General features: G+C 45.9%; 1 protein-coding gene across 1 annotated transcript in view; it reads left to right on the forward strand.

Annotated features, from left to right (window-relative positions):
* The window catches only part of mbd2 (methyl-CpG binding domain protein 2), a 94,339-nt gene that overhangs the window by 67,386 nt on the left and 13,936 nt on the right, over positions 1 to 13,017 (forward strand). Inside the window, exon 5 of the mRNA XM_065007656.1 lies at positions 1,687 to 1,864. Within this exon, the coding sequence (XP_064863728.1) occupies positions 1,687 to 1,864 (178 nt within the window). The remainder of the gene's footprint in view (positions 1 to 1,686; positions 1,865 to 13,017) is intronic.

Here is a 13,017-nt window from a genome sequence, read left to right on the forward strand (position 1 = left end):
TACATGAAGAACCTAGTCTAATGACCTGATATACATGAAGAACACGGTCTAATGACCTGATATACCTGAAGAACACAGTCTAATGACCTGATATACCTGATATACATGAAGAACACAGTCTAATGACCTGATATACCTGATATACCTGAAGAACACAGTCTAATGACCTGATATACCTGATATACCTGAAGAACACAGTATAATGACCTGATATACCTGATATACCTGAAGAACACAGTCTAATGACCTGATATACATGAAGGACACAGTCTAATGACCTGATATACCTGAAGAACACAGTCTAATGACCTGATATACCTGAAGGACACAGTCTAATGACCTGATATACCTGATATACCTGAAGAACACAGTCTAATGACCTGATATACCTGAAGAACACAGTCTAATGACCTGATATACCTGATATACATGAAGAACACAGTCTAATGACCTGATATACCTGAAGAACACTGTCTAATGACCTGATATACCTGAAGAACACAGTCTAATGACCTGATATACCTGATATACATGAAGAACACAGTCTAATGACCTGATATACCTGAAGAACACAGTCTAATGACCTGATATACATAAAGAACACCGTCTAATAACCTGATATACATAAAGAACACAGTCTAATGACCTGATATACATGATATACCTGAAGAACACAGTCTAATGACCTGATATACATGAAGAACACAGTCTAATGACCTGATATACCTGATATACATGAAGGACACAGTCTAATGACCTGATATACCTGATATACCTGAAGAACACAGTCTAATGACCTGATATACCTGATATACATGAAGAACAAAGTCTAATGACCTGATATACCTGATATACCTGAAGAACACAGTCTAATGACCTGATATACATGAAGAACACAGTCTAATGACCTGATATACCTGATATACATGAAGAACACAGTCTAATGACCTGATATACATGAAGGACACAGTCTAATGACCTGATATACCTGAAGAACACAGTCTAATGACCTGATATACCTGATATACATGAAGAACACACTCTAATGACCTGATATACCTGAAGAACACAGTCTAATAACCAGATATACATGAAGAACACAGTCTAATGACCTGATATACCTGAAGGACACAGTCTAATGACCTGATATACCTGAAGAACACAGTCTAATGACCTGATATACCTGATATACCTGAAGAACACAGTCTAATGACCTGATATACATGAAGAACACAGTCTAATGACCTGATATACATGAAGAACACAGTCTAATGACCTGATATACATGAAGAACACAGTCTAATGACCTGATATACCTGATATACCTGAAGAACACAGTCTAATGACCTGATATACCTGATATACCTGAAGAACACAGTCTAATGACCTGATATACATGAAGACACAGTCTAATGACCTGATATACCTGATATACATGAAGGACACAGTCCAATGAAATGCTTATTTGCTGGTTCACCTCTTGACAGTCCAATGAAATTCTTACTTACAGGTTGACCTCTCGACAGGTTAACCTCTCGACACCTTTACCTCTCGACAAGTCAATGACATAATGATCCATTTAAACAAACACAATGAGTTATGTGAGTCTGTCTGTGGAGGTTGGAGTGTTCTGCCTATTGTTCTGTTTGTGACCCGTTTTCCTGACGTCGTGTTGTCCTGTATCAGGCGTGGCTCCAGACACGTCAGACGAGACGCTCCTCTCGGCCATCGCCAGCGCTCTCCACATGAGCTCCTCCCCCATCACGGGCCAGACGACCTCGGCTGCAGAGAAGAACCCGGCTATCTGGCTCAACACGTCGCAGCCCCTGTGTAAGGCCTTCATAGTGACCGACCAGGACATCCGGTAAGAACCTGGTGGGTTTCGGGGTCCTCGGTGCATACATAATACATAATTACAGTGCACTGTGCACGTCTCTCCTCTGAGCTGTGGTATTGATCTGCTGTGGTATTGGTCTGCTGTGGTATTGGTCTGCTGTGGTATTGATCTGGGGTGGTATTGGTCTGCTGTGTTATTGATCTGCTGTGGTATTGCTCTGCTGTGTTATTGATCTGCTGTGGTATTGGTCTGCTGTGGTATTGATCTGCTGTGGTATTGGTCTGCTGTGGTATTGATCTGGGGTGGTATTGATCTGCTGTGGTATTGATCTGCTGTGGTATTGCTCTGCTGTGTTATTGATCTGCTGTGGTATTGGTCTGCTGTGGTATTGATCTGCTGTGGTATTGGTCTGCTGTGGTATTGATCTGCTGTGGTATTGGCCTGCTGTGGTATTGGTCTGCAGTGGTATTGGTCTGCTGTGGTATTGATCTGCTGTGGTATTGGTCTGCTGTGAGCTGTGGTATTGATCTGCTGTGGTATTGGCCTGCTGTGGTATTGGTCTGCAGTGGTATTGGTCTGCTGTGGTATTGATCTGCTGTGGTATTGGTCTGCTGTGAGCTGTGGTATTGATCTGCTGTGGTATTGGTCTGCTGTGGTATTGATCTGCTGTGGTATTGGTCTGCTGTGGTATTGGTCTGCTGTGGTATTGATCTGCTGTGGTATTGGCCTGCTGTGGTATTGGTCTGCTGTGGTATTGATCTGCTGTGGTATTGGTCTGCTGTGAGCTGTGGTATTGGTCTGCTGTGGTATTAATCTGGGGTGGTATTGATCTGCTGTGAGCTGTGGTATTGATCTGCTGTGAGCTGTGGTATTGATCTGCTGTGTTATTGATCTGCTGTGGTATTGATCTGCTGTGGTATTGCTCCATCCCTCCAGTATCCCTGTCTCCTTCCCCCTATACATATCTACCTCCATCCCTCCAGTATCCCTGTCTCCTTCCCCCTATACATATCTACCTCCATCACTCCAGTATCCCTGTCTCCTTCCCCCTATACATATCTACCTCCATCACTCCAGTATCCCTGTCTCCTTCCCCCTATACATATCTACCTCCATCACTCCAGTATCCCTGTCTCCTTCACCCCTATACATATCTACCTCCATCACTCCAGTATCCCTGTCCCCTTACCCCTATACATATCTACCTCCATCACTCCAGTATCCCTGTCTCCTTACCCCCTATACATATCTACCTCCATCGCTCCAGTATTCCTGTCTCCTTCACCCCTATACATATCTACCTCCATCACTCCAGTATCCCTGTCCCCTTACCCCTATACATATCTACCTCCATCACTCCAGTATCCCTGTCTCCTTACCCCCTATACATAGGGGATGTTGTGTCTGGCGTAACGTTGTTATGGGATTGCTGGGTTGTTTTCACTTCACCTGTACGTGACATTAAAACCTGAAAATGGTTTGAGTTGCAGTAGATTCTCCTCACTTCAGACAGCTCCCACTGTGAGAGACACACACACGCACACACACACACACACACACACACACACACACACACACACACACACACACACACACACACACACACACACACACACACACACACACACACACACACACAGACACACACACACACACACACACACACACACAGAGACGGAGAGCTCCCACCTCTCCCTCCCAACTCTAATCCTGCCAGAGCAGGAGGCCTATTGTTTTGTATGGAAGCTAGCGTCAGGGAGACAGAGCGACAGCACAACTGAAATGACAATTTTGGCATTTTGCAGTGAGCTGCTCACAGAGAGAACTGAACACGTGCGGCTAGGAGATACGCTTCTTCGTTGATGTAATGGGCAAATTCTTAGTGTTTCAGTCCATACAGAAACATTCACCATGCGTGTTCGAGGGTGGAGGGGGGGGCATTTTTTCCCCCAAATTTTTTGTACATTGTACATTTAAAAAAAAACATTTTCTCCTCCTCATTCCTGACTGAATGTGATGCCATAGAAAAAGAATGAATAGAATGCGTGAGCCACATCAATTAAACATCATTTGAATGAATATTCTACATTACCACGGCAATTATTGCATCACAATACCTGGCAGCCGTAGAGAGCGTATGAGTTGACCCGTTATACTGCCAGGATTAGAGGTTCCAAGTCTGTTCTATTCATTGTGTTTCTATCTCACTCAACCACACTCAGCTGTTGGTTCCAAACACACAAAATGCATTGTTTTTTTAATGCTTATGATGGTTATTTTCATTTCATCACCGTCTTAATTCATAACCGTCGGTTATATGGTTATAACAATACGTTAATTGTCCCAGTCCTCAACAGGAGTCTTATTGTCCCAGTCCTCAACGGGAGTGTTATGTGTAGTTGTCCCAGTCCTCAACAGGAGTGTTATGTGTAGTTGTCCCAGTCCTCAACAGGAGTGTTATTGTCCCAGTCCTCAACAGGAGTGTTATTGTCCCAGTCCTCAACAGGAGTCTTATTGTCCCAGTCCTCAACAGGAGTCTTATTGTCCCAGTCCTCAACAGGAGTCTTATTGTCCCAGTCCTCAACAGGAGTGTTATTGTCCCAGTCCTCAACAGGAGTCTTATTGTCCCAGTCCTCAACAGGAGTCTTATTGTCCCAGTCCTCAACAGGAGTGTTATTGTCCCAGTCCTCAACAGGAGTCTTATTGTCCCAGTCCTCAACAGGAGTGTTATTGTCCCAGTCCTCAACAGGAGTCTTATTGTCCCAGTCCTCAACAGGAGTCTTATTGTCCCAGTCCTCAACAGGAGTCTTATTGTCCCAGTCCTCAACAGGAGTCTTATTGTCCCAGTCCTCAACAGGAGTGTTATTGTCCCAGTCCTCAACAGGAGTCTTATTGTCCCAGTCCTCAACAGGAGTGTTATTGTCCCAGTCCTCAACAGGAGTGTTATTGTCCCAGTCCTCAACAGGAGTCTTATTGTCCCAGTCCTCAACAGGAGTGTTATTGTCCCAGTCCTCAACAGGAGTGTTATTGTCCCAGTCCTCAACAGGAGTCTTATTGTCCCAGTCCTCAACAGGAGTCTAATTGTTCCAGTCCTCAACAGGAGTCTTATTGTCCCAGTCCTCAACAGGAGTCTAATTGTTCCAGTCCTCAACAGGAGTCTTATTGTCCCAGTCCTCAACAGGAGTCTTATTGTCCCAGTCCTCAACAGGAGTGTTATTGTCCCAGTCCTCAACAGGAGTCTTATTGTCCCAGTCCTCAACAGGAGTCTTATTGTCCCAGTCCTCAACAGGAGTGTTATTTGTAGTTGTCCCAGTCCTCAACAGGAGTCTTATTGTCCCAGTCCTCAACAGGAGTGTTATTGTCCCAGTCCTCAACAGGAGTCTTATTGTCCCAGTCCTCAACAGGAGTGTTATTGTCCCAGTCCTCAACAGGAGTCTTATTGTCCCAGTCCTCAACAGGAGTCTTATTGTCCCAGTCCTCAACAGGAGTCTTATTGTCCCAGTCCTCAACAGGAGTCTTATTGTCCCAGTCCTCAACAGGAGTCTAATTGTTCCAGTCCTCAACAGGAGTCTTATTGTCCCAGTCCTCAACAGGAGTCTTATTGTCCCAGTCCTCAACAGGAGTGTTATTGTCCCAGTCCTCAACAGGAGTGTAGTTGTCCCAGTCCTCAACAGGAGTCTTATTGTCCCAGTCCTCAACAGGAGTCGTATTGTCCCAGTCCTCAACAGGAGTCTTATTGTCCCAGTCCTCAACAGGAGTCTTATTGTCCCAGTCCTCAACAGGAGTCTTATTGTCCCAGTCCTCAACAGGAGTCTTATTGTCCCAGTCCTCAACAGGAGTCTTATTGTCCCAGTCCTCAACAGGAGTCTTATTGTCCCAGTCCTCAACAGGAGTGTAGTTGTCCCAGTCCTCAACAGGAGTCTTATTGTCCCAGTCCTCAACAGGAGTCTTATTGTCCCAGTCCTCAACAGGAGTCTTATTGTCCCAGTCCTCAACAGGAGTCTTATTGTCCCAGTCCTCAACAGGAGTCTTATTGTCCCAGTCCTCAACATGAGTCTTATTGTCCCAGTCCTCAACAGGAGTCTTATTGTCCCAGTCCTCAACAGGAGTCTTATTGTCCCAGTCCTCAACAGGAGTCTTATTGTCCCAGTCCTCAACAGGAGTGTTATTGTCCCAGTCCTCAACAGGAGTGTTATTGTCCCAGTCCTCAACAGGAGTGTTATGTGTAGTTGTCCCAGTCCTCAACAGGAGTCTTATGTGTAGTTGTCCCAGTCCTCAACAGGAGTCTTATTGTCCCAGTCCTCAACAGGAGTCTTATGTGTAGTTGTCCCAGTCCTCAACAGGAGTGTTATGTGTAGTTGTCCCAGTCCTCAACAGGAGTCTTATTGTCCCAGTCCTCAACAGGAGTCTTATTTTCCCAGTCCTCAACAGGAGTCTTATTGTCCCAGTCCTCAACAGGAGTCTTATTGTCCCAGTCCTCAACAGGAGTCTTATTGTCCCAGTCCTCAACAGGAGTCTTATTGTCCCAGTCCTCAACAGGAGTCTTATTGTCCCAGTCCTCAACAGGAGTCTTATTGTCCCAGTCCTCAACAGGAGTCTTATTGTCCCAGTCCTCAACAGGAGTGTAGTTGTCCCAGTCCTCAACAGGAGTCTTATTGTCCCAGTCCTCAACAGGAGTCTTATTGTCCCAGTCCTCAACAGGAGTCTTATTGTCCCAGTCCTCAACAGGAGTCTTATTGTCCCAGTCCTCAACAGGAGTCTTATTGTCCCAGTCCTCAACAGGAGTGTTATTGTCCCAGTCCTCAACAGGAGTGTTATTGTCCCAGTCCTCAACAGGAGTGTTATGTGTAGTTGTCCCAGTCCTCAACAGGAGTCTTATGTGTAGTTGTCCCAGTCCTCAACAGGAGTCTTATTGTCCCAGTCCTCAACAGGAGTCTTATGTGTAGTTGTCCCAGTCCTCAACAGGAGTGTTATGTGTAGTTGTCCCAGTCCTCAACAGGAGTCTTATTGTCCCAGTCCTCAACAGGAGTCTTATTGTCCCAGTCCTCAACAGGAGTCTTATTGTCCCAGTCCTCAACAGGAGTCTTATTGTCCCAGTCCTCAACAGGAGTCTTATTGTCCCAGTCCTCAACAGGAGTCTTATTGTCCCAGTCCTCAACAGGAGTCTTATTGTCCCAGTCCTCAACAGGAGTCTTATTGTCCCAGTCCTCAACAGGAGTGTTATTGTCCCAGTCCTCAACAGGAGTGTTATTGTCCCAGTCCTCAACAGGAGTGTTATGTAGTTGTCCCAGTCCTCAACAGGAGTCTTATGTGTAGTTGTCCCAGTCCTCAACAGGAGTCTTATTGTCCCAGTCCTCAACAGGAGTCTTATGTGTAGTTGTCCCAGTCCTCAACAGGAGTGTTATGTGTAGTTGTCCCAGTCCTCAACAGGAGTCTTATTGTCCCAGTCCTCAACAGGAGTCTTATTGTCCCAGTCCTCAACAGGAGTCTTATTGTCCCAGTCCTCAACAGGAGTCTTATTGTCCCAGTCCTCAACAGGAGTGTTATTGTCCCAGTCCTCAACAGGAGTCTTATTGTCCCAGTCCTCAACAGGAGTGTAGTTGTCCCAGTCCTCAACAGGAGTCTTATTGTCCCAGTCCTCAACAGGAGTCTTATTGTCCCAGTCCTCAACAGGAGTCTTATTGTCCCAGTCCTCAACAGGAGTGTTATTGTCCCAGTCCTCAACAGGAGTGTTATTGTCCCAGTCCTCAACAGGAGTGTTATTGTCCCAGTCCTCAACAGGAGTGTTATTGTCCCAGTCCTCAACAGGAGTGTTATGTGTAGTTGTCCCAGTCCTCAACAGGAGTCTTATTGTCCCAGTCCTCAACAGGAGTCTTATTGTCCCAGTCCTCAACAGGAGTCTTATTGTCCCAGTCCTCAACAGGAGTCTAATTGTCCCAGTCCTCAACAGGAGTCTTATTGTCCCAGTCCTCAACAGGAGTGTTATTGTCCCAGTCCTCAACAGGAGTGTTATTGTCCCAGTCCTCAACAGGAGTCTTATTGTCCCAGTCCTCAACAGGAGTCTTATTGTCCCAGTCCTCAACAGGAGTCTTATTGTCCCAGTCCTCAACAGGAGTCTTATTGTCCCAGTCCTCAACAGGAGTCTTATTGTCCCAGCCCTCAACAGGAGTGTAGTTGTCCCAGTCCTCAACAGGAGTCTTATTGTCCCAGTCCTCAACAGGAGTCTTATTGTCCCAGTCCTCAACAGGAGTCTTATTGTCCCAGTCCTCAACAGGAGTCTTATTGTCCCAGTCCTCAACAGGAGTCTTATTGTCCCAGTCCTCAACAGGAGTCTTATTGTCCCAGTCCTCAACAGGAGTGTTATTGTCCCAGTCCTCAACAGGAGTGTTATTGTCCCAGTCCTCAACAGGAGTGTTATTGTCCCAGTCCTCAACAGGAGTGTTATGTGTAGTTGTCCCAGTCCTCAACAGGAGTCTTATGTGTAGTTGTCCCAGTCCTCAACAGGAGTCTTATTGTCCCAGTCCTCAACAGGAGTCTTATGTGTAGTTGTCCCAGTCCTCAACAGGAGTGTTATGTGTAGTTGTCCCAGTCCTCAACAGGAGTCTTATTGTCCCAGTCCTCAACAGGAGTCTTATTGTCCCAGTCCTCAACAGGAGTCTTATTGTCCCAGTCCTCAACAGGAGTCTTATTGTCCCAGTCCTCAACAGGAGTGTTATTGTCCCAGTCCTCAACAGGAGTGTTATTGTCCCAGTCCTCAACAGGAGTCTTATTGTCCCAGTCCTCAACAGGAGTGTAGTTGTCCCAGTCCTCAACAGGAGTCTTATTGTCCCAGTCCTCAACAGGAGTCTTATTGTCCCAGTCCTCAACAGGAGTGTTATTGTCCCAGTCCTCAACAGGAGTCTTATTGTCCCAGTCCTCAACAGGAGTGTAGTTGTCCCAGTCCTCAACAGGAGTCTTATTGTCCCAGTCCTCAACAGGAGTCTTATTGTCCCAGTCCTCAACAGGAGTCTTATTGTCCCAGTCCTCAACAGGAGTGTTATTGTCCCAGTCCTCAACAGGAGTGTTATTGTCCCAGTCCTCAACAGGAGTGTTATTGTCCCAGTCCTCAACAGGAGTGTTATTGTCCCAGTCCTCAACAGGAGTGTTATGTGTAGTTGTCCCAGTCCTCAACAGGAGTCTTATTGTCCCAGTCCTCAACAGGAGTCTTATTGTCCCAGTCCTCAACAGGAGTCTTATTGTCCCAGTCCTCAACAGGAGTCTAATTGTCCCAGTCCTCAACAGGAGTCTTATTGTCCCAGTCCTCAACAGGAGTGTTATTGTCCCAGTCCTCAACAGGAGTGTTATTGTCCCAGTCCTCAACAGGAGTCTTATTGTCCCAGTCCTCAACAGGAGTCTTATTGTCCCAGTCCTCAACAGGAGTCTTATTGTCCCAGTCCTCAACAGGAGTCTTATTGTCCCAGTCCTCAACAGGAGTCTTATTGTCCCAGCCCTCAACAGGAGTGTAGTTGTCCCAGTCCTCAACAGGAGTCTTATTGTCCCAGTCCTCAACAGGAGTCTTATTGTCCCAGTCCTCAACAGGAGTCTTATTGTCCCAGTCCTCAACAGGAGTCTTATTGTCCCAGTCCTCAACAGGAGTCTTATTGTCCCAGTCCTCAACAGGAGTCTTATTGTCCCAGTCCTCAACAGGAGTGTTATTGTCCCAGTCCTCAACAGGAGTGTTATTGTCCCAGTCCTCAACAGGAGTGTTATTGTCCCAGTCCTCAACAGGAGTGTTATGTGTAGTTGTCCCAGTCCTCAACAGGAGTCTTATGTGTAGTTGTCCCAGTCCTCAACAGGAGTCTTATTGTCCCAGTCCTCAACAGGAGTCTTATGTGTAGTTGTCCCAGTCCTCAACAGGAGTGTTATGTGTAGTTGTCCCAGTCCTCAACAGGAGTCTTATTGTCCCAGTCCTCAACAGGAGTCTTATTGTCCCAGTCCTCAACAGGAGTCTTATTGTCCCAGTCCTCAACAGGAGTCTTATTGTCCCAGTCCTCAACAGGAGTGTTATTGTCCCAGTCCTCAACAGGAGTGTTATTGTCCCAGTCCTCAACAGGAGTCTTATTGTCCCAGTCCTCAACAGGAGTGTAGTTGTCCCAGTCCTCAACAGGAGTCTTATTGTCCCAGTCCTCAACAGGAGTCTTATTGTCCCAGTCCTCAACAGGAGTGTTATTGTCCCAGTCCTCAACAGGAGTGTTATTGTCCCAGTCCTCAACAGGAGTGTTATTGTCCCAGTCCTCAACAGGAGTCTTATTGTCCCAGTCCTCACAGGAGTGTTATGTGTAGTTGTCCCAGTCCTCAACAGGAGTCTTATTGTCCCAGTCCTCAACAGGAGTCTTATTGTCCCAGTCCTCAATAGGAGTCTTATTGTCCCAGTCCTCAACAGGAGTCTTATTGTCCCAGTCCTCAACAGGAGTCTTATTGTCCCAGTCCTCAACAGGAGTGTTATTGTCCCAGTCCTCAACAGGAGTGTTATTGTCCCAGTCCTCAACAGGAGTCTTATTGTCCCAGTCCTCAACAGGAGTCTTATTGTCCCAGTCCTCAACAGGAGTCTTATTGTCCCAGTCCTCAACAGGAGTCTTATTGTCCCAGTCCTCAACAGGAGTTTTATTGTCCCAGTCCTCAACAGGAGTCTTATTGTCCCAGTCCTCAACAGGAGTCGTATTGTCCCAGTCCTCAACAGGAGTGTTATTGTCCCAGTCCTCAACAGGAGTCTTATTGTCCCAGTCCTCAACAGGAGTGTTATTGTCCCAGTCCTCAACAGGAGTGTTATTGTCCCAGTCCTCAACAGGAGTGTTATTGTCCCAGTCCTCAACAGGAGTCTTATTGTCCCAGTCCTCAACAGGAGTCTTATTGTCCCAGTCCTCAACAGGAGTCTTATTGTCCCAGTCCTCAACAGGAGTGTTATTGTCCCAGTCCTCAACAGGAGTCTTATTGTCCCAGTCCTCAACAGGAGTGTTATTGTCCCAGTCCTCAACAGGAGTCTTATTGTCCCAGTCCTCAACAGGAGTCTTATTGTCCCAGTCCTCAACAGGAGTCTTATTGTCCCAGTCCTCAACAGGAGTCTTATTGTCCCAGTCCTCAACAGGAGTGTTATTGTCCCAGTCCTCAACAGGAGTGTTATGTGTAATTATGCTTCTCCTCCATTGATCCTATCCTCTACATAGTGAACTGTGATGTGCCTGTTAGGAGGTTCTGTCTAACATATTGTTGTTATCGTTAATATTTAATATTTTATTGAATGTTTATTTTCTCATATAGTCCCATTTAGACCAAGGCCTCTTTCACAAGGGAGTCCTGCATATACACAATTTATACCATTTACAAATACAGCATCATAAAAAGATTTACAAGCCTTTCAAGAAAAACAATCCATTCCTCTGCAAAGAGGTCCTTAATCAACAAGTTGAACTGCCCCAGAGGTACCAGAACATCCAGTTGAACTGCCTCGAGCACCAGAACATCAAGTTGAACTGCCTCGGGCACCAGAACATCCAGTTGAACTGCCTCGGGCACCAGAACATCAAGTTGAACTGCCTCGGGCACCAGAATATCCAGTTGAACTGCCTCAGGCACCAGAACATCAAGTTGTACTGCCTCAGGCACCAGAACATCCAGTTGAACTGCCTCAGGCACCAGAACATCAAGTTGAACTTCCTCAGGCACCAGAATATCCAGTTGAACTGCCTCAGGCACCAGAACATCAAGTTGTACTGCCTCAGGCACCAGAACATCCAGTTGAACTGCCTCAGGCACCAGAACATCAAGTTGAACTGCCTCAGGCACCAGAACATCAAGTTGAACTGCCTCAGGCACCAGAACATCAAGTTGAACTGCCTCAGGCACCAGAACATCAAGTTGTACTGCCTCAGGCACCAGAACATCCAGTTGTACTGCCTCAGGCACCAGAACATCAAGTTGTACTGCCTCAAGCACCAGAACATCCAGTTGTACTGCCTCAAGCACCAGAACATCCAGTTGTACTGCCTCAGGCACCAGAACATCAAGTTGTACTGCCTCAGGCACCAGAACATCCAGTTGTACTGCCTCAGGCACCAGAACATCCAGTTGTACTGCCTCAGGCACCAGAACATCAAGTTGAACTGCCTCAGGCACCAGAACATCCAGTTGTACTGCCTCAGGCACCAGAACATCAAGTTGAATTCATTTTTATTCTTAACTAACTCATCAATATGCTTTTTAAAATTGTCCTTTTTTGTCAATCCAGATGCCCAGATATTTATAAGCAGGGACACCATCAATGAGGACAAGGTCAATGAGGACAAGGTCAATGAGGACAAGGTCAATGAGGACAAGGTCAATGAGGACAAGGTCAATGAGGACACCGTCAATGAGGACACCGTCAATGAGGACACTATCCAATGAGGACACTATCCAATGAGGACACTATCCAATGAGGACACTATCCAGTGTACATATGCATAAATCATCAGATACAAGTGTTTTTGAAAATAACATATACCTGGTGGTTTTTACCTGCATTAACTACCTATTTCAGTTCAACAAAGGCTTTCTGCAGGGCTATAAAGACAGATTATAGCTCTGACACAGTCTGGTCAACCGTGGGAGCAACAGCATACACAACAGTGTCATCTGCAAACAGATGTATGTTACACTTTTTGTTTGGCATATAGACCTATATTGTTTAAATAGACAGTAAAAAGTATAGGACCAAACATCGACCCCTGTGGGACACCTTTTCCTAATGTCACGGAAACCTGACTTAACGCCATCAGAGAATACCCCTTGTGTTCTGTCTGTCAGGTATTGCATGATGCTTGATCCAGGCCAATTGCAGACAATCTTTCAATTAGTAAAGAGTGGACAACAGTATCAAAAGCCTTCGATAGGTCAATGAAGAGGGCAGCACAAGTCTTTCATTTTTATACATACCCTTTACCACGTTATTTAACACCAGGGATGCAGTGGGGGTGGTACTATGACCTGGCCTGAATCCAGATTGAGGAACACATTTTGGTAGCTAGGGAAAGATCTAGGCTGATGGGTAATCAAAGATTCTAGAACATAGACCCAAAGATTCTAGAACATAGACCCAAAGATTCTAGAACACAGACTCAAAGATTCTAGAACACAGACTCAAAGATTCTAGAACACAGACTCAA

This window comes from Oncorhynchus nerka, linkage group LG22 (assembly GCF_034236695.1).
Source record: "Oncorhynchus nerka isolate Pitt River linkage group LG22, Oner_Uvic_2.0, whole genome shotgun sequence".
Taxonomy (NCBI): Eukaryota; Metazoa; Chordata; class Actinopteri; order Salmoniformes; family Salmonidae; genus Oncorhynchus; species Oncorhynchus nerka.